Source organism: Pseudophryne corroboree, chromosome 9 (genome assembly GCF_028390025.1).
Source record: "Pseudophryne corroboree isolate aPseCor3 chromosome 9, aPseCor3.hap2, whole genome shotgun sequence".
NCBI lineage: Eukaryota > Metazoa > Chordata > Amphibia > Anura > Myobatrachidae > Pseudophryne > Pseudophryne corroboree.
Window position 1 is genome coordinate 396,077,355 of NC_086452.1, and position 27,948 is coordinate 396,105,302.

The window sequence follows — 27,948 nt, forward strand, 5'->3', positions numbered from 1 at the left end:
TATGTACAGGCTGGCCTTCCAGCTCCTGCTACCATCAAAGTCCATTCTACTCGGTCTGTTGGACAGTCTTGGGCGGCCCACCGTGGTGTTACCCTTGAACAATTGTGCAAGGCGGCTACGTGATCCTCAGTGAACACATTCATAAGGTTCTATGCCTTTGATACTTCCGCCTCCCAGGATGCTTCCTTTGGACGCCGGGTTCTTGTGCCCGCTACAGTGCGTCCCCTCCCATGAGGAACTGCTTTAGGACATCCCTGATGTACCCCCCAGTGTTCCCCGCAGCAGAAAAGGAGATTTATGGTAAGAACTTACGTTTGTTAAATCTCTTTCTGCGAGGTACACTGGGTTCCACAGGGCCACCCCCCTGACGCACTTAGCTTCTTTGGGTTTGTATGGCATTACCGCTGATACCTTCTCCTGTCATGAGAATGTGGTGTATGGTATGTGGCTACTAACGGTTGACGTCTCTTTTACCTGCTACTGCATTGGACTGGTTAACAAAACTGAGCTCCTGTGCACGGAGGCGGGGTTATAGAGGAGGCTGAGCATCTTGGGAACAGTCAAAGCTTTTAGCCTGTTGGTGCCTCGGATCAAGATCCTACTCTACACCCCCAATGTTATTCCCTGTGGTACCCAGTGTACCTCGCAGAAAGAGATTTAACAAAGGTAAGTTCTTACCATAAATCTCCTTTTTCTGCCATGTTTGACTGCAGAAGCTTTTTACAACTTTAGATTTTTTGCTCCTATTGATTTGTATTGTTTAGTGTTTAGTGTATTTCTTTAATGAGCACCTACAACAAGCAACTTCATGGTACAAGGGATGAGCAGTCTGACCAAAGTAAAAAAGCGAAACCCCATAGGACAAAGATTTGTTTTAGTAACAAGCATTTGGTATGCTCTGAGACATTCAGCATTGGCCACTAAGACCCATGACAAGTTCCATCATCATATTGCCTTTCCTGTTGAATCGTATTGATCTAATCACCTAAAACAATGTGTATTTAGCTTGTGACATTGAGAATCACCTTGATGAATTCTATGTAGTCGTCATAGGTGCCTTTAGGTGGCACCAGGTAGTTCCCACTTGAAGAGAAGGAATAACGGGGGTTTTCCACTATTTCGTTGTTATAGAAATTTGCCAGTGTGGTCAGTAGGAGGCGCCGGTCCCAGTCATCAGTCACGCGCCCGCCATAGTTACACTCCCCGGTAAGGTAGGAGATGGCTTCAAAGGGAACACGGTCATAGTCATTCACAAACAGCTGAAATTATAAAAGAAGCAAATAACACTTTATTGGCATCCATATACCGTTGCAAAATAACTTAATGTAAGTTTGAATTGTTCTAGGAAAAAGTATGCCTGTGTGTCCTGTACCCTCCCGTATTCTGTTTACAAGCCCAGATACAGGTATTAATCCAGCATGGAAATGTTCATTTGATGACCACTAAATAATGGGCCTGATGCTGATTTGAACATACGCTAGTTGGTGGAGTGTATCTTGCATGATTTCTCACCACGCATGCTCAAGGTCCAAGCGTGCACAAGTACAGGTGATGTAGAGTCATACACATGTCAAGCGCATCTCCATTAGAGACTGAAAGGGTGTAACTTTGCTATCATGGGGCCTTATCATGTAAGGAAAATTCAGAGATCATCTCAATGGAATTGTGCGTTATGCAGAGTTGGCAGTAGCGTAAATAAGTCTGTCTCCAGGTTTGTCATTTGCAGCAAGTACACACTGGTGCAAATGCACCCTGATGAAGGTGACAAATAGCGTACCAAGCCTACAGATAGAGGGTAGGCGTAGCTTAAGGTACATACAATCATCTATAAGGGCAAATATTCACATTTACTTCCGTTCACACAATGAGCAAACATTTACGGTCAATTTGAGTTCAACTCTACGTCGGCCCTCATGTGTGTAAATGACCTGATTTTTAAAGCAGCAATAATTTACAAGGCAAATCCAGGTTGGTTTTGCCTTGTAAATGATTGACGCTTTAAAAATACGGACATTCTCGCACAAACTTCCGCACCTCCAGGTTTTTGCACCCTATCACATTCACCCCATTGTATTGTCACAAAGGCAGAGCATAGCGTATAGCATAAAATACCAACCTCTCCCTTGTAATGTCAGAAATACCCAGGCAGGGAATCACACCAAAGGCTGTTGCTCTGTTATAGGTTACCATTTATATTGCCTTAGGTAACCGTGAAGTATATATACAGCCCATTCTTTATCACTACAGTGTATTTTATATGTGTATAACAAAGTCCAGGAGAGGAATACAAAAGCTGGGCATGGAGGGAGCGTATTAAAACAGGACTCTCTGGCACTGGGCACTATGTATTAATGACATAAAAACATCAATGTAAATTCTCTCTTTAACACTACAAATTAGGTAGAAGTCCTTATTATCCATATTAATATGTTACATTGCAAAGCACTAATCAAATGATAAAATAATCACCTGTAGTTGTCGAATACTGATTCGTAAATCGGATTCATTGAACCCATATGGAATATTCCATCCGAGAGGACCAAACTTCTTCCGCTCCTGGACCAAAGCGTGAAAGAAACAGACCCCATAAAGCAGCTTCTCCCATATCTGAAAAACAGAAAACACAGGGTTAAATCTACTACACTCCCCTACATCCCTCAAATGAGATGTTTGGGTGCTTGCAATGACCCCTACCTGCTCTTTACCCTGGCAGCAACTGAAGAACTGTGGGTCGGAGATAGGGTCACTCAGGTAAGACTGCAGCAGATTTAGCCTCAGTCCTGTTGGTGGTTCATTTGTCATTTTTACACCGTTCTGAAGAATGGTCACTGGAAACTGAGGACACATGAGAAATTATGTCAGGGTGACGCAGGGCGGATCCAGAAGAAAATGAAAGGGGGGGCACCATGATAGGGGAACGGTAATAGTTATATTTACATGCACCTAAGGCACGCGTGATCCCAGATAAGAGGTGTGGTATCACAGGGGGCATGGCCTCACAGAATACGCCATCGGGTAATGATTGGCTGTAGGTGAAACATCCTGGTTTATTGCCAATGTTTCACCCTGATGAAAAGGCTGATTGGGCCTTGAAATGTTGGTCACCTGTTCCATTAGTTATGGGAGACTGGAAGGCACCCCAGCACAACATAATTATTATAGTGTTTAGTTGGTGGTGGCAGGTGCAGCATACCTTGTTTTGGGCACTGCACTGAGACTCAGACTGCAGGACATGAACTGTCCATCTTTGATTAGCAGAAGCAGCCAGCTGGAGCTCCAACAAGCAGCATAAGACATGTGCAGGATAGCCCTGTCACAATCACACAGGCCGCCTTCTCAAATCTGAGGCTGAGTTTGACTGCAGCTAGCATGGTGGTAAAGCAAGTGGAGTAGGAAGTGCTGGGAAACTGTGCGGTGCAGTGAGGGCTAATGAAGCCTTCTGCGCGGTCATAAGTAACAGTCTTACTCCATGCTGGCATTTGAACCCCGCACCTGGGCTGGACTCTGGCCGGCTGGCAGTGGGGGAGGTAGGTTGCTGTGTGAGCAGGGGAGGCTGGAGATGCAGCTCCAGCCTCCCCATTGGTTACCACACGGACTTGCTGTTAGAGCCGCGGCGGGTCCTAGTGCCTGTCGGCTCTTTTATCAAATCTGACTGATGGAAATAGCAGTAGTGCTGCTGCTGTTCTCCTTTTGAAAAAAAAAGAATTCAGAAATGACAGGGGGGGCACGGGCCCGAGTGCCCCCCTCTGGATCCGCCTATGGGGTGTTGGAATAAATTTACCTTCTATAAAGTTGTTGGTATCAGCAATATAACTGGTTCACGTAGAACACTGCATAATAGGTGGCGACTAAAACAACAAATAATATGACTGTCCATGACACTCTAAAACGGTCATCTGAAGGGTCACTTTGCATTTCTTAGCCTAAACTGGCCCTATATATCTGCAAGTCTTAGCCCACAATGACCATGGACTGGCTAAATATTCAAGAGTTCCTAACCATAGGCCAGTGTTTGCAGTCACAGTATTGAAAAACTGGATCCATCCAATTTAGTCTCACAGCCAGACTGAGAAAGCACCAACTGAGTGTGCTCGTCCACCTCAAGAGGTTTTTATAATGAATGTCTGCAAATAGGATGCACGTGCTGTAACTTATAACACTCAATGTAATATTAAGCTCCATAGTCCCCTACTCATCTGAGACAATATATTATTGGTTGAGATAGTTTAGCACTGCAACAATATGGCTGCCACAACAAGCTTTCTGCAAGAATAGTGGAGCTTAAGTAACTGTGTACATGAAGAAGAACAGTGAGAACACTGACTGATCAATTACAAAGTTTAGACACTGGTTCCAGTCTAACAATGTAATAACGAACATGCTTAGAACATAACTAATGTATTGTAGCCATGATCTAATTACCTTTGGCGAAGGATAGCTAGTCAGCCAGAGTCTAAAATCTGGATGACATGTGTTACTAGTGAATTCCTCACAGATCTTCTCCAAAGTCGGCATCCAGGACACAGCCAGGTGACAGTTCTGTAGACAAACCCAAGTCCCATTTTCCGCTCCATCTTTAATCATTTTTGCAGCCACGGGCCCCTGTCCCTGACCCAAAGAGATTGCCTGGAACTTGTCACCTCCTCCCATGTTCTTGTCATTGGAGAATTTCAGTAAACCTAAAAAAAAAAAAAAATAGGATTTTAATACCTACCGGTAAATCCTTTTCTCCTAGTGGAGGATGCTGGGGACTCTGTAAGAACCATGCTGGGGACTCCGTAAGGACCATGGGGTATAGACGGGATCCGCAGGAGACATGGGCACACTATAAGACTTTGAATGGGTGTGAACTGGCTCCTCCCTCTATACCCCTCCTCCAAACACCAGTAAGAGAACTGTGCCCAGGGAGACGGACATTTCGAGGAAAGAATTTAATGTTTAAACACGGGGAGTGTCATACCAGCTCACACCACGAACATGCCGCAGAACGTGGCATTCAATAGAACGTCAGCCAATGGCATGAAAAATATACAGCCATATGCTGAGAGAATATGTAACACAACCTGTGTGTCAACACAACCAATAACAAGATACCGCATGCCAGGGCATGAATAACGTCAGCAACAGCCTGACAGAAAAGAAACACCACAAGAGTGTAACCATAACCAAGAACTGCAGACACAGTACGCATTGGGACGGACGCCCAGCATCCTCTACGGACTAAGAGAAAAGGATTTACCGGTAGGTATTAAAATCCTATTTTCTCGAACGTCCTAGAGGATGCTGGGGACTCCGTAAGGACCATGGGGTTTATACCAAAGCTCCAGACCGGGCGGGAGAGTGCGGACGACTCTGCAGCACCGATTGAGCAAACATGAGGTCCTCATCAGCCAGGGTATCAAACTTGTTGAACTTAGCAAAAGTGTTTGAACCCGACCAAGTAGCCGCTTGGCAAGCCGAACCGCCGAGACACCTCGGGCATCCGCCCAAGAAGAGCCCATCCTCCTAGTAGAATGGGTCTCCACTGACTTCGGTAATGGCAATCCAGCCGTAGCACGAGCATGCCGAATCGTATCACAGATCCAGCGTGTAACAGACTGCATAGAAGCAGGGGCCCCAATTTTGCTGGGAGCATACAGGATAAACAGAGCCTCTGTTTCCCCAAGTTGAGCCGATCTGGCGACATAAATATTCAAAGCCCTGACTACATCGAGAGACTTTAAATCAGCCAATGCTTAAGTAACCACAGGCATCAAATAGGCTGGTTTATGTGAAACAGAGAAACCACTTTTGGCAGAACTATTTTCCGAGTTCTCAATTCCGCTCTATCCACATGGAAGATCAAATAGGGGCTCTTGTGAGACAAAGCTGCTACTTCCGACACCCGCCTTGCGGACGCCAAGGCCAATAGTATGACCACTTTCCAAGAGAGAACTTTTAACACAACCTTTCATAAAAGTTCCAACCCGTGTGACATAAGAAACTGCAACATCATGTTAAGATCCCACGGTGCCAGTGGGGGCACAAATGGAGGTAGGATGTGCAGCACTCCTTTCACAAAAGTCTGAACGTCTGGAAAGGTGGCCAAGTCTTTTTTGAAAGAAAATTTATAAGGCCGAAAACTGCACTTAAATGTAGCCTAACTTTAGGCCTGCATCCACACCTGGTTGCGAAGAATGGAGAAAAACGACCCAGCTGAAATTCTTCCATAGGAGCCTTCTTGGATTCACACCAAGACACATACTTCCTCCAAATATGGAGGTAAAACTTCGCCGTTACTCCTTTACTAGCTGGAAACAACGTGGGAATGACTTCACCAGAATACCCTTTCAGGTTAGGATATGGCGTACAAACGCTATGCTGTCAAACGCAGCCGCGGTAAGTCTTGATACACTCCCGGTGCCCGCTGCAACAGGTCCTCTCGTAGAAGAAAAAGGCCATGGAACTTCTATGAGTAAGTCTTGAAGATCTGGATACCAAGCCCTCCTTGACTAGACCGGAACAATGAGGATCGCCCAAACCTTTGTTCTTCTTATGTTTTTCGGAAAGAGAGAAAGTGGAGGGAACACATAGACCGACTGAAAACACCCAAGGTGTCACGAGGGCGTCCACTGCTATAGCTTGAGTGTCCCTTGACCTGGAACAATATCCCTGAGATCTCTCGTTGAGGCGAGACGCCATCATGTCTAATTGAGGCATTCCTCAAAGACTTGTCACTTCTGTGAAAACTTCTCGATGACGACTGCATTTCTCCTGGATGGAGATCGCGTCTGCAGAGGAAATCTATTTCTCCGTCGTCAACATCCGGACTGAAAACTGCTAATATAGCGTTTGCCTGGCTCTCTGCCCAGCGGAAAATTTTTGCGGCTTCTGCCATTGCCGCTTTTCTCCTTGTTCCGCCCTAGCGGCTTACTTACGCCACTGTTGTTAAGTCGTCCGACAGAATTAAGACGGGCAGATCACGAAGAAGATGTTCGTTGAAAATAGTTCTTAATTCAAGAATGCTTATTGCAGACAAGCTTCCCAGCTTGACCTTTTCCCCTGGAAAGACTTCTCCCCAGCCTCGGAGACCTGCATCCATGGACACCCGGATCTAATCCTGGATCCCAAACCTTCGTCCCTCTAGGAGGTGAGAACTGTGTAGACACCACAGGAGCGATATCCTGGTCCTTAGGATTATTTTCCGGTGCATGTGCAGGTGAGACCCGGACCACATGTCCAACTGGTCCTGTGAAAACCACTCTGGCATTTGACCTGCTCACCGAAAAGGCCTCTTAGGCTGCAACCATCTTCTTCATCAACGGAACATATTGATGGGTTGTCACTGCAAATCTGATCCGACTCTGGATTCTCAGATCTCTTTCTATAGGAAAAAACAACTCTCAACAGTTCAGTATCTAATCTTATTTCCACCTCCGACATCTGCGTCGATGGGAACAACAGCGATTCTCTGTTGAAGAACTGTCAGAGAGAAACAACGATTTGTACCACTTGTTTCTTGACCTCGCCGTAGTCAGGAGAGCGTCCCAGTACAGAATAATAATGGCTCTTACTATTGAAGGAAAACCATCATACTGCCATCACTCCGGTGAAATGGCAATGACAGTCCTGGCTAGCAAACCCAGGTAAGCTTAATGCGGATGAAACCGCATTCAAACCCCTTTCTACTTTTACGGGCTGGAGATCCCTGGCCTGAGAGATTCCATCCTGTAGTTCCACTTCTTAAGTAGAAATATTTTTTTTATTTTTTTATTTTTTAGGACAGGGACAGCAGGACAATGTCCTGATCCTGACGCAACTCTGGTATGGTGTCGCATACTAACTCCCCTTCCAGAGGAGAATCGGTAAGATCTATTTGAAAAATCAGTGAGGGGAATCATCTGGAAACTCCAGTATGTCCCCCTTTGGATTCCATTTTTTTCTTTTAACACTGGTCCAAGTCCCTTCCAGGACTGACTGAAGAGTAGTAGACGAGTTCCCACCGGTGTGGGGTCCAGCAAGATAGACCCAGCGACATGCGGTGGATGTGGTAGAAACAGAAGAAGATATCTGCTTCTGCTAACCTGAAAAGGCTGCAGACCTCTTACCTTATCACCTTCCACTATCTGCAAAGACGGGGAAAAAAGAACGGTATCCAATCGGTTAAAATGACTGCATCCCACAAGAGAATGCGTCATCAACCGTTGTGAGGGAACCTATCTCAAGAAGGTAGACTTACCAGTGGTATCTGCCGAGATTAACTTAACCAAGGCATCCCCAAACACCGGTTACACCTTCCTAGGGAAGATACTCCAGTATCTCTCGGAGTCAGCCTCAGCATTCCCTTGGTGAATCCACAACGCCCTCCCAGTCGAGAGGGCCATGGAAGTGGCCCGCGAACCCAAGAGTCCCATACCTCTTGTAGTCGCACGGCAGCCTGCTGCAATGTTCTAGAGAAGACCCAACTTCAGAAATATTCCCACTCTCTCTAGGGTAATTCTATCAGATGCCGAGGTAACCGACCATTTCTGAATGCATGCGTATGTAATGCAAATATCATCAAAGCATATAATGAAAATATCACTTAGCTTCCTGTATAAGATCCTTTGTGACAGGGCCCCGTGCAGACCAGGGGTTGACTTTCACTGTATTCTATCCACAGCGGGAAAAGAATAAATACTCGGACTCCTCGTGAGGATTTGAGACCATCTCGTCACGGCTGACCTAGAGCTTTATCAATAGAGCGACCAGCACATGAGAAGGAATTACTTAACTTCAGCATTCATTAGAAATTGTAATATGAATATACACATTTTTAATACACATATACACACATATCCTATATATATACATCATACATATATGCATTTTGTCCGGAACCGCAGGGTCCCTAGTGACATTAATGTGTTCCAAATGTGTATGAACATCTACTGAATGCCCAAGTTGTGGATCGAACCAGGAAACCTTAAGGTCGACATAACACATAGTATTCGTCGACAACAGGGAGTAGTAACCAGGCCAAATAACATTCTTGCGACCCCGAGGGGTCTGAAGGAAGTATATACACATAATTTTAATATCACTCCCCCACAAATACCACCACGTCTGTGCTCATGCTACAGGCCAATGGAACTGTACCATACATATATACATATATACAGGTATAGGTTATTTACACCATGTTAAATTACACCCAGTAATAACAGTTGGTGCCGACAGGGTCACCCACATACTACTGTGTCTCCCATACAGTGTTTACTTTGGAAAAGCTTACAACTACCGACCTGCTGACACTTCATCTACTGAATCAAGTACCATCAGGAGTCGGCAATGCCGACAGAGGGATTCCCATAGCTGTTTTCGGCAGAGCACTCACACATGTCGACACACGTGTACTAAAAAGCTATAATGGATATATCTGACAGGGAAAACACAGAAACTTATTCACAACTCATTAAGTACACGCACATTATAGTATATAGTGCTACATTTCACCTATATTGCACTAAATCACTGTGCCCCCCCCCCCCCTCATTTTACACTGCTAGCTGTCTAACAGTGCTTTGGCGGGGTCAGCGTCTCTGAGGAGAAAATGGCGCTGTATCAAGTTGTGAGGGCTAAGCCACGCCCCCTTCTCGTTGCGCTTCAGCCCGCTATTATTTTATATTTTTATACTGTCGGGGGTCCATATACAGTGCCTATGCACTGTATACATCTTTTGCCAGGCTTATGGAAGAGGTATATTGCTGCCCAGGGCGCCCCCCCTGCGCCCTGCACCCTTGTAGTGCCACTTGTGTGTGGGAGCAATGGCGCGCAGCGCGACCGCTGTGCTGTACCTCCGAGACTCTGAAGTCTTCTACCGTCACTGAAGTCTTCTGTTCTTCTAATACTCACCTGGCTTCTTTCTGCTGGCTTCTGTGAGGGGGTTGACGGCGCGGCTCCGGGAACAAGCAGCTAGGCGCACCAAGTGATCGAACCCTCTGGAGCTAATGGTGTCCAGTGGCCTAAGAAGCAGAGCCTTGAAACTCACAGAAGTAGGTCTGCTTCTCTCCCCTCACTCCCATGAAGCAGGGAGCCTGTAGCCAGCAGGTCTCCCTGAAAATAAAAAACCTAACATAAAGTCTTTTAGAGAAACTCAGGAGAGCTCCCCTAGTGTGTGTCCAGTCTCTCTGGGCACAGAGTCTAACTGAGGTCTGGAGGAGGGGCATAGAGGGAGGAGCCAGTTCACACCCATTCAAAGTCTTATAGTGTGCCCATGTCTCCTGCGGATCCCGTCTATACCCCATGGTCCTTACGGAGTCCCCAGCATGGTCCTTACGGAATCCCCAGCATCCTCTAGGACGTTTGAGAAAAGAGGTTTAATTCTGTTGCAGTGAAGGCAAAGTGCAGGCAGTCATATATTTTTAGGAAAAAAACATGGCTAAGAGGGCAAGAAATAATTAAACAGTAAACAGATCTAATACATGTAGACAGGAACTGTCAGCAGCAAGTAGCATCTTTAAACATGTCTTTTTAGTAGGGACAAGAGCCTTAAAACTTGCACTAGTTGTGCAGAAAGTAATGATTCCATGACTGCACCAACAATGGTTGGAATAAGCCTTCGGCCATATTGGGAGCTCTGGGGAAATTACATGATTCCAGTAAATTAGTCTTTAAAATCTTAAAATTAATAGAGGCAGAGGGGTGTAGTAAGGACCAATCACAAGCTGTAATCTCTTGATTGTGGCTTGTAATTGGTTGTCTGGATTTTCACTTGAGACTGTGAGAGAAGTGAAGACCGAACAGCTGCATGCAGGCTCCGGGTAGGAGGAGGGGCCACCGTCACCTCTCAGCTGCCCTCATTATAGCAGGACAGTCCTGTGACCTTGAAAGGAGCAGAGCATACTCAAAAATGGGTGGAGTTTCAAACAAAAATGAGTATTTCTGGGAGAGTCAGGGTGGGTTGGGTGGTTATGGGTGTAGATTATTTAGTCCACATTTCACATGTCTGAATATTGAGTGGTATGGGTCAGTGTATAGCTTTTTAATACTTACTTGCCATTGGATCAGCTCCGGGAGATAAGACAAAGATGAGGGGTATTGTAGAATTGGAATCCAAATAACTTTTTGATAAATCGAATGGAGGTGGCTCAACAAATTTCTTTCCTAGTTTGTCAGTGACATAGTTGGTAACAGCCGGGCTTATCTGGGAGTGATGAATAAGTGAAGACCCATGAGTGTATTTGTTTAGATATAAGGCAAAATATAAAGTGTACAGTCAATTACCCAAAGCCTCCATCATGTCACTGGTGAATATATTGGTTATATTCCCGAGAGTTTTATCTGCCTTCAATATGTCATGTGTGAGTGACGGGTGCACCATAAGGCTTTCCTGATGTGTTTTGTTATGCAGCCTAAGAATCTTTTAGTAGCCCTCTACCTTATTCATGTGTATGTGGAGATAGGACACCTTAGAAAAGTACAAGTGAGGTCTTACTAGTGACCTATAAAACGCCCTATTCCGGCTATTACTAACTCTGTCTATACAACTAGCTATAGTACTGAGATTTCCTACTATTTCATCACTGTCACATCATCAAATGGGATGCAGTTATGTGACCGTAGGTCAGAAGACCGCCGGTCACAATACCAACGCCGGGATCCCGTCATCTGAAAATCCAGCCGGTCGGTATGTCGACCAACAGGGACTATTCCCACTCGTGGGTGTCCACGACACCCATAGAGTAGGAATAGAACCTGTGGCGAGCGCAGTGAGCTACCGAGCCCACAAGGGGCTTTGTTGCACTAGCACCCTCGTCGGCCATGTAACAGCTGGGATCCCACCATCGGTATTGTGACCGGCACATACCCAACCCCATCTAATACTAAAACTCCACCGTCCTATTCTACTGTTGCTTACACTACATTACCAATCAGTCTGGATTGTGCTTTTGGATTGTGTCCTATATTTATAACTGTACCGATTTCCTTAACCTGTCATTATTATCATTACACTTTTCATTATCTGTAAGGGGCAGAGGCATCTACTATTTTTCAGACACCTTCTTAACAAGCGTGGTCACAGTTATGTCCGCTGAAGTTGTGCCCCCAGTAGAGTTATGCCACCTATAGCCTTGCCCCCAGAAGATTTGCCCCTGTAGCTGTGCCCCTGTAGTTTTGTCCCATGTTGCTGTGCCCTCAGTAGTATTGCCCCCTGTTGCTGTGCCCTCAGTAGTTGTGCCCCTGTAGTTCTGCCCCATGTTGCTGTGCCCTCAATAGTTGTGCCTCTGTAGTTCTGCCCCCTGTTGCTGTGCCCTCAATAGTTGTGCCCCTGTAGTTTTACCCCCTGTTGCTGTGCCCTCAGTAACATTGCCCCATGTTGCTCTGCCCTTAATAGTTGTGCCCCTGTAGTTTTGCCCCCTGTTGCGGTGCCCTCAGTAGTAGTGACCCCTGTTGCTGTGCCCTCAGTAGTTGTGCCCCTGTTGCTGTGTCCTCAATAGTTGTGCCCCTGTAGTTTTACCCCCTGTTGCTGTGCCCTCAGTAGCATTGCCCCATGTTGCTCTGCCCTTAATAGTTGTGCCCCTGTAGTTTTGCCCCCTGTTGCTGTGCCCTCAGTAGTAGTGACCCCTGTTGCTGTGCCCTCAGTAGTTGTGCCAACTGTTGCTGTGCCCTCAGTAGTTGTGCCCCTGTAGCTTTGCCCCCTGTTGCTGTGCCCTCAGTAGTTGTGCCCCTGTTGCTGTGTCCTCAGTAGTTGTGCCCCTGTTGCTGTGCCCTCAGTAGTTGTGCCCCCTGTTGCTGTGCCCCTGAAGTTTTGCCCCCTGTTGCTGTGCCCTGTAGTTTTGCCCCCTGTTGCTGTGCCCCCTGTTGCTGTGCCCCTGTAGTTGTGCCCCATTGCTGTGTCATCAGTAGATGTGTCCCCTGTTGCTGTGCCCCAGGTAGCTGCACTTACAAAAAAAAAAAACCTCACCAGCCCCGCTCCTGCTTCCAGACCGCTGCTGCTCTTCCTCTGTCTCCGGCCGCCGTTCCTTGGATCTATGGGAGAGACATCATGACATCTCTCCCATAGCACTGCACACAGACACTAGAGGTCAATTATGACCTCTAGCATCTGACCCAGCTCCCACAATGCAGTGCGGTGCGCAATGACATCAGGCATACCGCACGGCACCAGTGGGAAGGGACAGGCGGCGGCGGTGGCGGCACCCCCAGGACTGCAGCGCCCCGGTCAAAAATTCTGTTTGCCCGCAGCAAGAGCCGCTACTGTATTGAAGCTTGCAACGTCCTCTCCCTGTCCTGTGACAGTGTCAGAACTCGGGCATGAAAAGGGGGTGGAGTTACATGGAATGGAGGGGGGGGCAGAGCAACACGGGACCAGACTGCTACCACAGGAGAATGATCTAAAACAGCTTCTACCAGCCTGTGATAGGTAAGTTGAGGGAGAGTGAGTAAGAGAGAGAAAGTGTGTGTGTGTGTGTGTGTGTGTGTGTGTGTGTGTGTGTGTGTGTGTGTGTGTGTGTGTGTGTGTGTGTGTGTGTGTGTGTGTGTGTGTGTGGTCATTATATGAAAGCGGCGCTACTACTGGAGGCATGTATAAGCGGCACTGCTACTGGAAGCTTGTCTATTTTGTCAGTCCCAGGCCCAACAATTTCTGATGGCAGCCTTGGTACTAGTGCCCCCGGTATAATAGAAAGTTATAGTAATGTCCCACATTACAATATAAATATATAGTAATGCCCCCATAATAATGGACATATATAGTAGTGTCCCACATTACAATAGATATACATTGTAATGCCCCATAATAATGGACATATATAGTAGTGTCCCACCTTACAATAAAGATACATAGTAATGCCCCATAATATAAATATATACAGGTTGAGTATCCCTTATCCAAAATGCTTGGGACCAGAGGTATTTTGGATATGGGATTTTTCCGTATTTTGGAATAATTAGATACCATAATGAGATATTATGGTGATGGGACCTAAATCTAAGCACAGAATGCATTTATGTTACATATACACCTTATACACACAGCCTGAAAGTAATTTTAGCCAATATTTTTTATAACTTTGTGCATTAAACAAAGTGTGTCTACATTCACACAATTCATTTATGTTTCATATACACCTTATATACACAGCCTGAAGGTCATTTAATACAATATTTTTAATAACTGTGTGTATTAAACAAAGTTTGTGTACATTGAGCCATCAAAAAACAAAGGTTTCACTATCTCACTCTCACTCAAAAAAGTCCGTATTTCGGAATATTCCGTATTTCGGAATATTTGGATATGGGATACTCAACCTATAATAGTGTCCCACATTACAATATAAATATATAGTAACGTCCCATAATAATATAAATATATAGCAGTGTCCACATTACCATAGAATTATATAGTGATGCCCCATAATAACAACCATATGTAGTAGTGTACAACATTACAATAGCAATATATAGTGATGCCCTCATAATAATAGAAATATATAGTAGTGCCCACATTATACAAAAAAATTAATTACCCCACACAGTGAAGCCAAAGACATGTCCAGCATCCCAGTCTGTGAAGAACAAAGGCCCTCATTCTGAGTTGTTCGCTCGCTGCTAATTGTAGCAGAATTGCTAATAGGCTAAAATCCGGCAGTTCTGCGCATGCGTATGCATCTCAGGGCGCACGCGCTAAGCAAATTTACACAAAACTATGCTATTTTACTCACAGGCGAACAAAGCTTTTCAATCACTCTGCTGATCATAGTGAGTGTGATTGACAGGAAGTGGGTGTTTCTGGGCGGAAACTGGCCGTTTTCAGGGAGTGTGCTAAAAAACGCAGGCGTGCCAGGTAAAAACGCAGGAGTGGCTGGAGAAACGGAGGAGAGGCTGGTCGGACGCTGGGCGTGTTTGTGACGTCAAACCAGGAACTAAACGGACTGAGGTGATCGCAATCTAGGAGTAGGTCTGGAGCTACTCAGAAACTGCAAGGAAATTGCTTTCGTTAGCAATTCTGCTAATATTAGCAGAATTGCTAATCTTTCGTTAGCAATTGCTAATCTTTCGTTAGCAATTCTGCTATGCTAAGATACACTCCGAGGGCGGCGGCTTTGTGTTTGCATTTCTGCTAAAAGTAGCTAGCGAGCGAACAACTCGGAATGAGGGCCAAAAGCCGCTCAGTGCTGATGTGTCACTTGAGCCGAGTGAAGTGAAACAGCTGGACACTGTGGGAAAAGGCACCCAGGCCAGACCCCAGGCTCCTCTCTTTGTGCCAGCCGCGGTTGCCAGGAGAGGAAGCGTTATGTGATCTCATGACGTCACTGTAGCACTCCCTGTAGCCCTGACAAAGTGGGAGGGGCCGTCATGGTGCTGAACACCATGATTTTGTTGCTCGGCAGTGCATTATAATTGCAGTAATGGCAGTCACAGGTGTAAAGTGTGCAGTGGGTGGTACTCCGTACCTGCTGCCAAATTCCTAAGTGTACTCCCTACTTGAGCGTATCTGCATACTTGAACCACTACCCCAATCAACCTCATGTCGCTATATGGACACATTTGTCACCTTGTCTGGCCTCAGACACCGCAGAATGATCATTTTCTGGAGCTCGTTGAGTTTTTCATTGAATGGTGTCGGTAATGGAACGCTGTGTGGCTCTCTGCTGTCGTATATCTTATGCCATTCATTGGGCCTCTCGATGAAGTGTTCTCTGGTCACAAAAGAATGTATAGTATTATGCTAAAATATAAGGAGAGTTATGGTAGACTTACCACAGTTAACTCTCTTTCTGCGAGGTACACTGGGTTCCACAGGGAATACATTGGGGTGTAGAGTGGGATCTTGGATCTAGAGGCATCATCAGGCAAAGCTTTCACTGTCCCAGGATGCATTGGGGCCTCCTCTATAACCCCACCTCCAGGCAATGAGAGCTCAGTTTCATTAACCAATCCAATGCAGGAGCAGGTAAAAGAGAAGGCAGATGTTAGTCACATAGAACCACAATCTCACGACAGGAGAGGGTACCAGTGGCTAATGCCATACAACCCAAAGAAGCTAGGTGCGTCAGGGTGGGCGCCCTGTGGAACCCAGTGTACCTCGCAGAAAGAGAGTTAACCATGGTTAAGTCTACCATAACTTTCCTTTTCTGCAGTGGGGTACACTGTGTTCCACAGGGAAACATTGGGTGATGTTCAAAAGCAGTTCCTCAAGGGAGGGGATGCGCCTTAGCGGGTATGAGATCCCGGCATCCAAAGGAAGCATCCTGGGAGGTGGAAGTATCAAAGGCACAGAACCTAATGAACGTGTTCACAGAGGACCACTTAGCTGCCTTGCACAATTGTTCTGGGGACGCGCCACGATGGGCCACCCAAGAAGGTCTAACAGACCGAGTAGAATGGACTTTAACTGCAGCAGGAGCTGGAAGCCCAGCCTGGCAATAGGCTTGTGCAATCACCATTCTAATCCATCTGGCCAAGGTTTGCTTATTCGCAGACAAGCCACGTTTATGAAAACCAAACAAAACAAAAAGGGAATCTGACCTCCTGATAGAGGCAGTCCTCTCCACATAGATACGGAGAGCCCGTACACATCCAAAGAACGTTCTTTGGGGGACAAACCTAAAGAGACAAAGGCCAGAACCACAATATCTTGGTTAAGGTGAAAAGATGACACCACCTGAGGCAGATAACCTGGGCGAGTTCGTAGAACTGCCCGGTCCCGGTGGAATATGAGAAAAGGTGGACGACAGGACAAAGCGCCTAAGTCCGACCTTCTCCTTGCAGAGGCAATAGCCAGCAAGAACAGGACCTTGGCTGTGAGCCATTTCAGGTCCACCGATTCAAGAGATTCAAATGGAGACCCTTGCAGAGCATTCAGCACAAAAGACAAATCCCATGGAGCCACAGGAGGGACATAGGGAGGCTGAATCAGAATAACGCCCTGAATGAACGTCTGGACGTCAGGTAAAGAGGCAATTTTTCTCTGAAACCAAACAGACAAGGCAGAAATATGAACCTTGAGGGAGGCCGGATGAAGACCTAAGTCCAGGCCTCTTTGCAGAGAAGCTAGTATCCTGGAATTTCTGAAACTATGAACATCGTAATTCTTCTCAGCACACCAAGTGAAGAAAGAATTCCAAACCCTATAATAAATCCGGACGGAGGCCTGTTTACGGGCTTTCAACATCGTTTGAATAACCGCCTCTGAAAATCCTTTGGTTCTCAGGAGTGATGCTTCAAGAGCCACGCTGTCAAAGCCAGTCTGGCCAGGTCTGTGTAGAGACAAGGGCCCTGTACGAGGAGGTCTGGTCGTTGAGGAAGTAGAAGGGGATACCCCATTGATAGACCCTGCAGGTCTGAGAACCAATGCCATTTGGGCCACACTGGAGCAACTAGAAGCAGCATTCCTCCTTCCTGTTTGAACTTCCGTAGAACCCTGGCCAGAAGTGACACTCGAGGGAACACGTAAGGCAGACAAAAGTTCCATGGAACTGCAAGTGCATCCACGAACACTGCTTGAGGATCCTTTGTCCTTGATCCGAAGACCGGAACCTTGTGATTGTGCTGAGACGCCATTAGGTCTACGTCCGGTAGACCCCACCTGTTCACTAGGAGTTGAAAGACTTCCGGATGAAGACTCCACTCTCCGGTGTGTACGTCCTGGCGACTGAGGTAGTCTGCTTCCCAGTTTAGGACACCTGGAATAAACACTGCCGACATACTTGGCAAATGGCGTTCTGCCCAACAAAGGATTTTTGATACTTCCTTCATAGCCATGCGGCTTTGAGTACCGCCTTGATGTTTAATGTATGCCACTGTTGTGGCGCTGTCTGACCGTACTTGAACCGCTCTGTTCCATATTAGAGGTAGGGCAAGTGATAATGCATTAAGCACCGCCCTCAACTCTAGGATGTTTATTGGGAGGAGTGAGTCTACCGTGGTCCACTGACCCTGAAAAGAGTGTTGCTCCAACACCACTCCCCATCCCCTCAGACTGACATCTATCATCAGGAGGACTCCGTCTTGGATCCAGAAGGGATGGCCCCCCGCTCATTTGCTGGTCCTGGATCCACCAGGTCAGCGAGAACCACCAGAGTCAACAAGATCCTTAGGGATCTGATCCGAAGAGGAAGGCCGTCCCACTTGGCAAGAATTAATCACTGCAGAGGGTGGGAATGAAATTGAGCATACTCCACCATTTCGAATGTCGACACCATCAGGCCAAGTACTTGCATCGCCGAGTGAATCGACACTCTGGGGTGACGGATGAAGTGTCTTATCCTGTCCTTGTTTTTCAGGACCTTGTCTGGAGACAGGAACAGTCTCTGACTGCATGTGTCCAGGAGCGTTCCTAGGTGCACCATGCTCTGAGCTGGGATCAGCAAGGACTTCTTCCAATTGATCAACCATCCGTGGGCTTGTAAGCAACTCACCGTCAATAGATGATTGAGGAGCACATCGTGGGAACTCGCCAGAATCAGCAGGTCGTCCATGTACGGCAGGATTCTGACTGCCTGGTGATGGAGATGCGCCGTCATCATGGCCATAACCTTGGTGAAGATCCGAGGAGCCGTGGCCAGTCCAAACGGCAGAGCCTGGAATTGGTAGTAACTGTCACAAATAGCAAACCGCAGGAACTGCTGATGCGATATGGCAATAAGAATATGCAGATAAGTATCCTGCATATCCAGGGATACCATGTAATCTCTGGGTTCGATCGCCAGCACAATAGAGCGCAATATTTCCATACAAAACTTGGCGACCCTCACAAATTTGTTCAGTGACTTGAGGTTGAGTATAGGCCGAACCGACCCATTGGGTTTCTGCACAAGAAACAGGGTTGAATAATAGCCTTTGCCATGCTGGGACTGAGGTACTGGCACAACTACTCCTGTACTCAGGAGAGAACATACCACCGTTTGTAGAGCCTGTACCTTCAATGGATCCGAAGGGAGTACCGTAGTGCAGAACTGGTGACGGGGACATCTTTTGAAGGAGACAGCATACCCGTGAGAGACGACTTCTATTACCCAAGCATCTGAAGTGGTCTTTAACCAGACCTGGGCGAACTGTAGAAGTTGGCCTCCCACCCTGGGGTCACCCAGGGGGAGGCCCGCCCCGTCATGCAGCAGGCTTGTCTTGTTTCGAAGCAGGCTGATGGGCTGCCCAGGACTGTTTCGTCTTGGGCTTGGTGGTCTTGGGAGCACGAGACTGTCTGGGGTAAGACTGATCCTTGGCTTTCTCTTGAGGTCGAATGGAATGGAAAGTAGAAGTCTTCGTTTTCTGAGCAGAAGGATAAGTAGGAGGAACAAAAGCAGTCTTAGCAGCTGCTAATTCAGACACTATTTCATTCACTATTTCATTCATATCAGTTTTCTTAGCCACTGTAGTGGAATCCTCATCCTCAGTGATTTGAAGGATCTGCTTAATAGCATCCACCAGGGCAGGGACATCAACCTGTAAGGTAGAATCCTTGTCTGTAACACATGATTCAGAGTCTGACAGGACCGTATGCTTCCCTCCTCATCAGATGACACATCAGAGAGGTTAGTGGATTGTAGGAGGAAGCAGCCCGCTTAGCAGACCCAGGGACAAGGGAGTCATGTGGAGTAAATTTCTGTCTAACCAAAGACTGATTTAACTGTTGCAGCTGGGTAGACAAATTTTCTGCGCAAGGCGTATTTACAATAGGGATAACTTGTGGTGGCAGTGACACCGGAGGTCCCATAGGGGGCGCTAAACGGTCCAGAGTCCCCAGGAGGGTGGTGAACATAGTCCAGGGTGGCTCCATTGCAGTTACAGGAGCTGCAGGCTGACTGGGAGGTGTATGACATTTAGAACACAGATCATCACACAATACTTCCCCCTCAGGTAAATCTCTGGAGCATGCCTTGCAAATTCCAGGAGCTTCCAGAGTTTTACTGCCCTTATTGTTAGACATTGTAATAAAGCAACAATTAGGCTATTAGTGCGATGAAGCCAGACAGAGTACACATCTTGCAGACAAAATACACAACCAGCGTCAGAATACACACACTTGTGAACTAAATCCATGTGTACGTGACTGATTTTTATATATATATATATATATATATATATATATATATACATATACACACACACACACACACACACACACACACACACACACACATATATATATATATATATATATATATATATAAAACACAGCACGGTCCTAGACCGGAGGTATATATCAAAATACTCGTACAATACATTTTGTAATAGGTACACTCTTTCTTAACTAACGCTGTCTGTAATAAGACATGTAGAATACTCAAGTGTCTGTAAAGTCTCAGCGCTGTGGACAGGCGGCTTTACAGGGGAAACCTGCCCTGCAATCCCAGAGACCAGTAGCAGCTATGCTCAGAAGATGGCGCCCAGCATATCTGTCAGGAATTGAGGGCCCCTCAGTGAGGGACAGTGTGAGGCAGCTCCAGGGCAGGAAATCTGCGAGGAGATGGCGCCCTGGGCCAGGGCTACAGGTCAAGCGCCGACTCCCCTATGCTGGGCCTCACCGCCGGTACTACGGAGCCTTACCAATACATTAGCACACCCGACCTGTTCTCCTATGCCCTGGCGGATATAGTGGGCTCCCTGCTCGGTAACAGTGTCCAAGCCAGCGTCGCAGTCCGTCTCCATAGACTGCGACAGGAACACGATTTAGTAGCGGGTCCCACGTGGGGGACCCTCTTACCTCCTCCCTTCATAGCAGACATGGGAATCAGGAGAGTGTCTGCGACTGTGTGCCTAAGCCGGAGCGTCTCCGCCGCAAGTACCCGGGATCTGAGTCGCGAGAGTATGCGACGCTGCTTGGGAGGTGACAGAGACGCAGCGCTGAATGTCACCCTGACATAACAGTGCTGTGTCCCTTGAAGTCTTCTAAAGCTTTTTCAGGGATGCCCAGTGCAGGTGACCTGCTGCCTGCAGGCACCACTCGAAACTGAGCTCTCAGTACCTGGAGGCGGGGTTATAGAGGAGGCCCCAATGCATCCTGGGACAGTCAAAGCTTTGCCTGATGGTGCCTCTGAATCCAAGATCCTGCTCTACACCCCGATGTATATCCTGTGGAACACAGTGTACCCCACTGCAGAAAACTAAAATTAAAGGATAACTAAACAACTAAAAGTATTGTTTGATATCAATTTAATCTACTGTTTTTGAAGCACTAATATTCAACTTTACTGTGTTAACGAAATAGAAGACGCAAGACCAATTAGAACAACAGCACAGTGGTTAGCACTGCTGCATCACAGCACAGAATCATGGGTATAAGGGCCTAATTCAGACCTGATCGCAGCAGCAACATTTATCTCTAATGGGCAAAACCATGTGCACTGCAGGGGGGGCAGATATAACATGTGCAGAGAGAGTTAGATTTGGGTGGGGTGTGTTCAAACTGAAATCTAACTTGCAGTGTAGAAATGAAGCATCCAGTATTTACCCTGCACAGAAACAATATAACACACCCAAATCTAACTTTCTCTGCACATGTTACATCTGCCTCCCCTGCAGTGCACATGGTTTTGCCCATTAGAGAAAGATTTTGCTGCTGCGATCAGGTCTGAATTAGGCCCTAAATTCCACAAAAAGGTCCTTATACGTGAAGAGTTTGTAAGTTCTCCCCATGTCTCTGTGGGTTACCTCTGCGTGTTCCAGTTTCCTCTTACAAATCACAGACATGCAGGTAGGTTACTTGGTTTCTGACATTAATTAACCTAGTGTGTATGTACATACATGTGGTACAAAAAATAGATTGTAAGCTCCCCTTGGGCGGGGACTGATGTGACTAAATATTTTCTGTGTGCACTATATAGCTCTTAAGTAATAATGTTAATAATAAAAAACACATATGTTCATTACAGTTTACCCCTTAAAAATGTGTCCATATCTTTTCTTCTCCTCAGTGCCTGAGTTACCTGCATTATTTGGGAAGTCTTACCTCAATCCCTGGAATGAATGTAAATTACTTGCACGACAAATCTCATCCCAGCTTTTATCTAAAAGCCAGGACGGGGCTGGGTTTGGAATATTATTCTGCAGGCCTACACCTCCTGTAAGTAAGAACATAAATTCCTGGTGTTCAATCTCCTTCCTGGCCCTGAAATGAGAACGAATAATGCGTCAGCCAACAAACAGCTGTTAGCCTCTGACTAACAAAAATGGCTGCAGCCAATCAAATTGGGACTTACATCAGTAGGTTGCAGCAGAGTAAAAAGGAAAAAAGTAGTTTGTCCTTTTCAAAGAGTGACCGGCACACGTTGCAGTATAAATTGTACGTGAAGTGGTCATTCAGGTACCGCAGGCGTTTCTCTAGGATTTTCGATTTATTGCTAAAAGAGAATAATTCATTAAATAACTGGATTACATTGACAAATTGGAAACCCCCTTTTTTTTTTTTTACTTTTACAGAAAATAAAGCTTTATTGGATTATAACGCTACAGTAGGCCTCACCTGTCCTGAATGGAGTTGATATAGAGATTGACAAACCAGTTGAGAGCATACTGGTACATTGGGTCAATGTTAGCCAGGTCAGCGATGCTGAAGAATAGCACAGATGAGTGCTTGGCGATAGGCCGATAGCCCTCTCGGGACTCTGCTATTTTAAGTTCAGTTTTTTCTGCAATCTAAAGACATATTACACCAGGATCTTCAGTGTCTATTTGTAAAGATCCGCAAAGTCAGAATAACAAATAATACAAAATACAAATCCATAATGAAAGAACAAGTGCTGTATATTTAAGGTTGGTGAAGGTACAGGCATCGGACAGAGGGCAGAGAGGTCCCTTTCTTGCGAGTACCTTACAGTCAGGGGTGTAATAAGAACTTTGTGGGCTCCATAGCAACATTTTGAAGAGGCCCCTGTCCCATTTCTTACAGAGAGACTGCTCTCTCAGCAGAATTTGCTCATTTTATTCCCCACAGTAGTACCCTAGTTTAGCTTGTGCCCCATAGTAGTGCACTAGTTCACAATATGCCCATTTGTAGTGACCCCAGTTTACAATATGCTCCTTTGTAGTAGTGACCCCAGTTCATATTATGTCACTCTGTAGTGCCCCCAGTTCACATTATGCCACATTGTTATGCCGCAGTTGACAGTGGACATTGGTTGTTCTGCTTTCACAGGGACAAACCTGAAACACAGTCTGGGGAGCTTTGCTCAGTGAACGGTCTGCCATACTATAGTACTGTTGTTATAGGAACCCATCTCACAAGTTGGGTCCTGTCTGTGACTGTGTGGAGCAGAGATAGGGGAAGAGTGGAAGAGCCCACTCACCAGTGTCTCCGCTTTTTCCTCTGCCTCTGGAACATTAGACTGATTGGCAGGGGAAGAAGTGCTGCTTATTGGCTTCCTCTGACATGTAGTAGGTATGCTATAGGTGCATGCAGGTAAGGTAGGCCCTCAAATCTCCAGACCCGCCTCTCTGCACCCAGCACAGACCCTCCAACATGACCCCTTCTGTCAGGTACAAATTGCGTCGACTTCACTCTTGATTTATAATTGCAGTCACCTGTGTTGAACTAGTTAATTGATGAGAAAGTTGTTTTTCGACACAGGTGACAGCAATTATAGATTAAGAAGAAAGTCCAGGAGCAGAGAATCCTGTTCCTGATGGAAAGTCTGCGACTATAGTTACACCCAAGGGCCCGTATTTCTCACTCCAGTGCGGTAAGCTGGATGAGAACAACTAAGCTGAAGTTTTTAGGTAGCAGGGGTGGATTGGTCATAGGGCTCATTAGGAAGATTCCCGGTGGGCCGTCATGTCTGTGGGGCCTGTATTGTGTGTTGTCATGTGGCCCCACCCCCCACATGACAGGCAGCCCACCACTCTCTGCAGTACAGCAACTCTGCCATCCAGTGATACTGCCATGGCTACACGGTATGTTATACCTCTTGTGCTGCCCATGTCAGGCAACTACTACAAAACTTTACAGGACCACTTTTAGTTCTCAGTCCGCCCCTGGTCTCAGACACAACTGCAGCAAAAGACTCAAGGAAGGCTGCAATTGCGTACTATCAGGCCCTGTGAGGAGGGATCACACCCCCCTCAACAGACCCCACCCCCCTCAACAGACCCCACCCCTTTATCAGACCACCCCCCCATTAGGGCTGCTTCCATAAATTTTCCGGGCTGGTTTTCCATCCCAATCCGCTCCTGTTAGGTAGTTAACACTTCCGGAGTTGTTTAAACATCCCGCGGGCACCAACTCAACTGTGACAAGGTTTTAGTGATTCTGATAATGATTTTAGTGGTTATATATAGGTGTACTGTAATGTAGTCATTTATTGGTTTCCTTGTCACCCACCTGCTGCTTTTTGGTGATCTCATTAGACATGATCTTGGCTGAGTCTAAAATTTGAATGGCGCTCTCATCCTCCAAGATGTTTCCTTCTGAGGACTGTAAGGTCTCCAAAATCTTGTCCTCAATCTCTTTCAGCTGTTTTTTGTTGGCTGCGGACTGTAAAATTAATGCATTTCTCTCTTCTTCCAGCTCAGGCCTATCAATGAGAAAAATGTAGATTTTATACCGCCTCACAAAAACTAAGCAGAAAAAAAATACTATTGTAAAGCGGTAATCCAGGTGTTGAACAACTTCCCTCTTTTTTTTTAATTCTGAAAGTACAAAGTGAAAACATACGCACTCCTGATCCAATGAGGATTAATAGAAAATGCAAAAATAGTGCAAACTGGACACTTCACTGCCAGAGACGCAGGGCTTCCCATAGAACATGATACTGCCAGGTGACGGATGCGATCTATGAGGGTCATTCCGAGTTGATCGCTCGCCAGCAGTTTTTAGCAGCCGTGCAAACGCTATGCCGCCGCCCACTGGGAGTGTATTTTAGTTTAGCAGAAGCTGTATCGCATAGCAGCTACAAAAATTTTTTGTGTAGTTTCAGAGTAGCTCAAAACCTACTCAGCGCTTGCGATCACTTCAGACTATTCAGTTCCGGATTTGACGTCACCCGCTCAGCATTCGCCCAGCCACGCCTGCATTTTTCCGAACACTCCCTGAAAACAGTTAGTTGCCACCCAGAAACGCCCACTTCATGTCAATCACTCTGCGGCAACCAGTGCGACTGAAATGCATCGCTAGACCCTGTGTAAAACTACATCGTCCGTTGTGCCCGTACATCGCGCGTGCGCATTGCGCCGCATGCGCAGAACAGCCGCTTTTTAGCCTGGTCAATGCGCTGCGAACAAATGCAGCTAGCGATCAACTCGAAATTACCCCCTATGCATACCTCCCAACTTTTATCATAGCCGAGGAGGGACACCATCGCGCAACTTCGGCGTGCGGCCGATTTTAGGGGACGTGGCCTAACAGAAAGGGCGTGGCCTTGAGGCAAGTGCCGCAATCGCAAGCCACGCCCCGTTTCCGTCATTATGGGGGCATGAACATCGCTGTGAGAGCTTCTGGTCATGCCCCCTGTCCCTCTCTGCCGTGAATAGACGCTGTGCGCATGCGTACAGCGTCTATTCACCGCTGCTCTGCTCAGAGCAGCGAGTAACAGGGGGGATCTCCCAACTGCCCCCCCACCCGCGGGACACCGCAACCCGCGGGTGGGACAGCGGGACAGACCGTGAAAAACGTGACTGTCCCGCCAAAATCCCAACTTTTATCATAGCCGAGGAGGGACACCATCGCGCAACTTCGGCGTGCGGCCGATTTTAGGGGACGTGGCCTAACAGAAAGGGCGTGGCCTTGAGGCAAGTGCCGCAATCGCAAGCCACGCCCCGTTTCCGTCATTATGGGGGCATGAACATCGCTGTGAGAGCTTCTGGTCATGCCCCCTGTCCCTCTCTGCCGTGAATAGACGCTGTGCGCATGCGTACAGCGTCTATTCACCGCTGCTCTGCTCAGAGCAGCGAGTAACAGGGGGGATCTCCCAACTGCCCCCCCACCCGCGGGACACCGCAACCCGCGGGTGGGACAGCGGGACAGACCGTGAAAAACGTGACTGTCCCGCCAAAATCGGGACAGTTGGGAGGTATGCCCTATGTCTGCATCTGCATATTTCCTGCATTTCTGCATGTTAGGCATACCCGGCTACCTCTGCCGACGACAGTCTCTGGTGCTCGGCAGTCCGGACAATGACAGAGGCACAAGGAGGAGGGCGGCGCTGGAGAAGAGACTACAGGAGACAGAGCCTCGCCCATTGCACAAGGTAAGAGGTTAACCAGGCGAGGCGGCAGTCTGTCTAATCCGCTGCTAGCAGCAGCAGTCTCTCAGCAATGTAGTGAGGTGACGGTCCGTCTCTGCTTAGCGGCTAGCACCTGCCGCGTGTCCCCGCCTGCAGCAGCATCCTGGCCGTCACTCACATCGTGTTACTCACCCTTCTCTTCTTCGAGGAGCAAATAGGAGCAGACTCCGCCCTCACCTCATGCTGATTCGGCAGCAGTACCGCTCGCGGCTGAAGCGCTGGCCCCCATTGCAGGTCTGTGAGCTGCACCTCTTGATTCCGTGACCCACGTTTACAGTGGCGCCCTCCTCAGTATGGCACTGTATTCAGTGCGTACCTGGGGTAATAGTGGAGAGGCCCTGCCTTCACCCTATACAGTCTGTCACTAAGCCACTGTGTTCTCCGAGGAAGCCTCAGCGGGCCGCCCCGTCAGATCCTCCGCCCATAGGCAGCTGCCTAAAGCTGCCTAATGGAAGCGCCGGCCCTGCATACATCTACAATACAGGAACATATGCCCTTTGAGATAGAACATAACACAAACATAGTGTAATACTATAACAACAAGGAATGAGAAAAATAGATAAGGGTCCAGACTCGTACCGCAAGAGGTGGTCTACTTTTGGTAGACAATATTCACTATATATGGAGCGGATCACCGACTTGGGAATGTCCTGACCCTTCTAGATTTCCTAGGAAATGTCTCCTCACTCCAACCGGAAATGCATGTGAATAAAATGGTTCTCTAAGAACTTACCATTGATAACGGTATTTTGCCTAAGTCTACAGGATCCACAGGATAACATTGGGATATGATGAAGTGACAGCGGATTTGCACCAAACGGTCAAGCTTTTTGGCATCCCAGCATGCAACAGGCCCGTCCATATATCCCCACCTCCTGGATAAGGCAAATCAGTTGTATTCCCAAAGCTCAAGGCAGGAGCATCATAGATAGCCCTAATTAGGGGAGAAGAACACACATGCACACCCTTCCGTACAAGAAGGAAGAGGTTAGTGAGTAAAAGTATCCTCAAATCAGGTGCGTCAGGGTGGGATCCCTGTGGATCCTGTGGACTTAGGAGAAATACCGTTATCAATAGTAAGTTCTTACCATAACGTATATTTCTCTGGCAGGGTCCACAGGTTATCCACAGGATAACATTGGGATTTTCCAAAGCAATTTAGTGGTGGGGACGTTCCTGATTGGACAGGAGAATCCTTTGCCCGAATTCAGCGTCATGAGAGGCAAAGGTATCCACGGCATAATGTCAAATGAATGTGTTAATGGAAGACCATGTGGCTGCCTTACATATCTGTTCTGCTGAAGCACCCGTTGTGCTGCCCATGATGGACCTACCTTACGAGTAGGGTGAGCAGAGACATTAGGCAGAACAGGGAGATCAGCTAGAGAATATGCTTCTGAAATCATCATCCGAAGCCACCTTGCCAATGTCTGCTTATCCGCAGGCCATCCTCTCTTGTGAAATTCATAGAGAATGAAGAGTGTATCTATCTTTCTGATGGCACTGGTATGATCCACTTCACGGACTACGTCCAACGATGCATCTCCCGCAGCAAAGTCTGGCCCTTAAGACCGTGACTACAATTTCTTCGTTAAGATGGAATTTAGAAACCACCTTAGGAAGATACCCAGATTTGGTTCAAAGAACTGCTCTATCTGGATAAATAATTCAGAAATGGAGGATGACATAACAATGCCCCTAAATCTGAAATTCTTCTAACTGAAGCAAGGTCAGTAAAAAAGAACTTTAGTTGTGAACCATCCAATAT

At 46.9% G+C, this 27,948-nt stretch overlaps 1 protein-coding gene across 1 annotated transcript in view; it reads right to left on the bottom strand.

Annotated features, from left to right (window-relative positions):
* Positions 1–27,948, bottom strand: part of DNAH12 (dynein axonemal heavy chain 12) — a 320,238-nt gene that overhangs the window by 47,748 nt on the left and 244,542 nt on the right. The window contains exons 58-67 of the mRNA XM_063940858.1: positions 24,281–24,473; positions 22,427–22,599; positions 22,164–22,304; positions 21,914–22,072; positions 15,518–15,662; positions 11,014–11,164; positions 4,423–4,679; positions 2,695–2,835; positions 2,470–2,607; positions 1,026–1,259 (exon numbers count right to left, since the gene is read on the bottom strand). Of these exons, the coding sequence (XP_063796928.1) occupies positions 1,026–1,259; positions 2,470–2,607; positions 2,695–2,835; positions 4,423–4,679; positions 11,014–11,164; positions 15,518–15,662; positions 21,914–22,072; positions 22,164–22,304; positions 22,427–22,599; positions 24,281–24,473 (1,732 nt within the window). The remainder of the gene's footprint in view (positions 1–1,025; positions 1,260–2,469; positions 2,608–2,694; positions 2,836–4,422; positions 4,680–11,013; positions 11,165–15,517; positions 15,663–21,913; positions 22,073–22,163; positions 22,305–22,426; positions 22,600–24,280; positions 24,474–27,948) is intronic.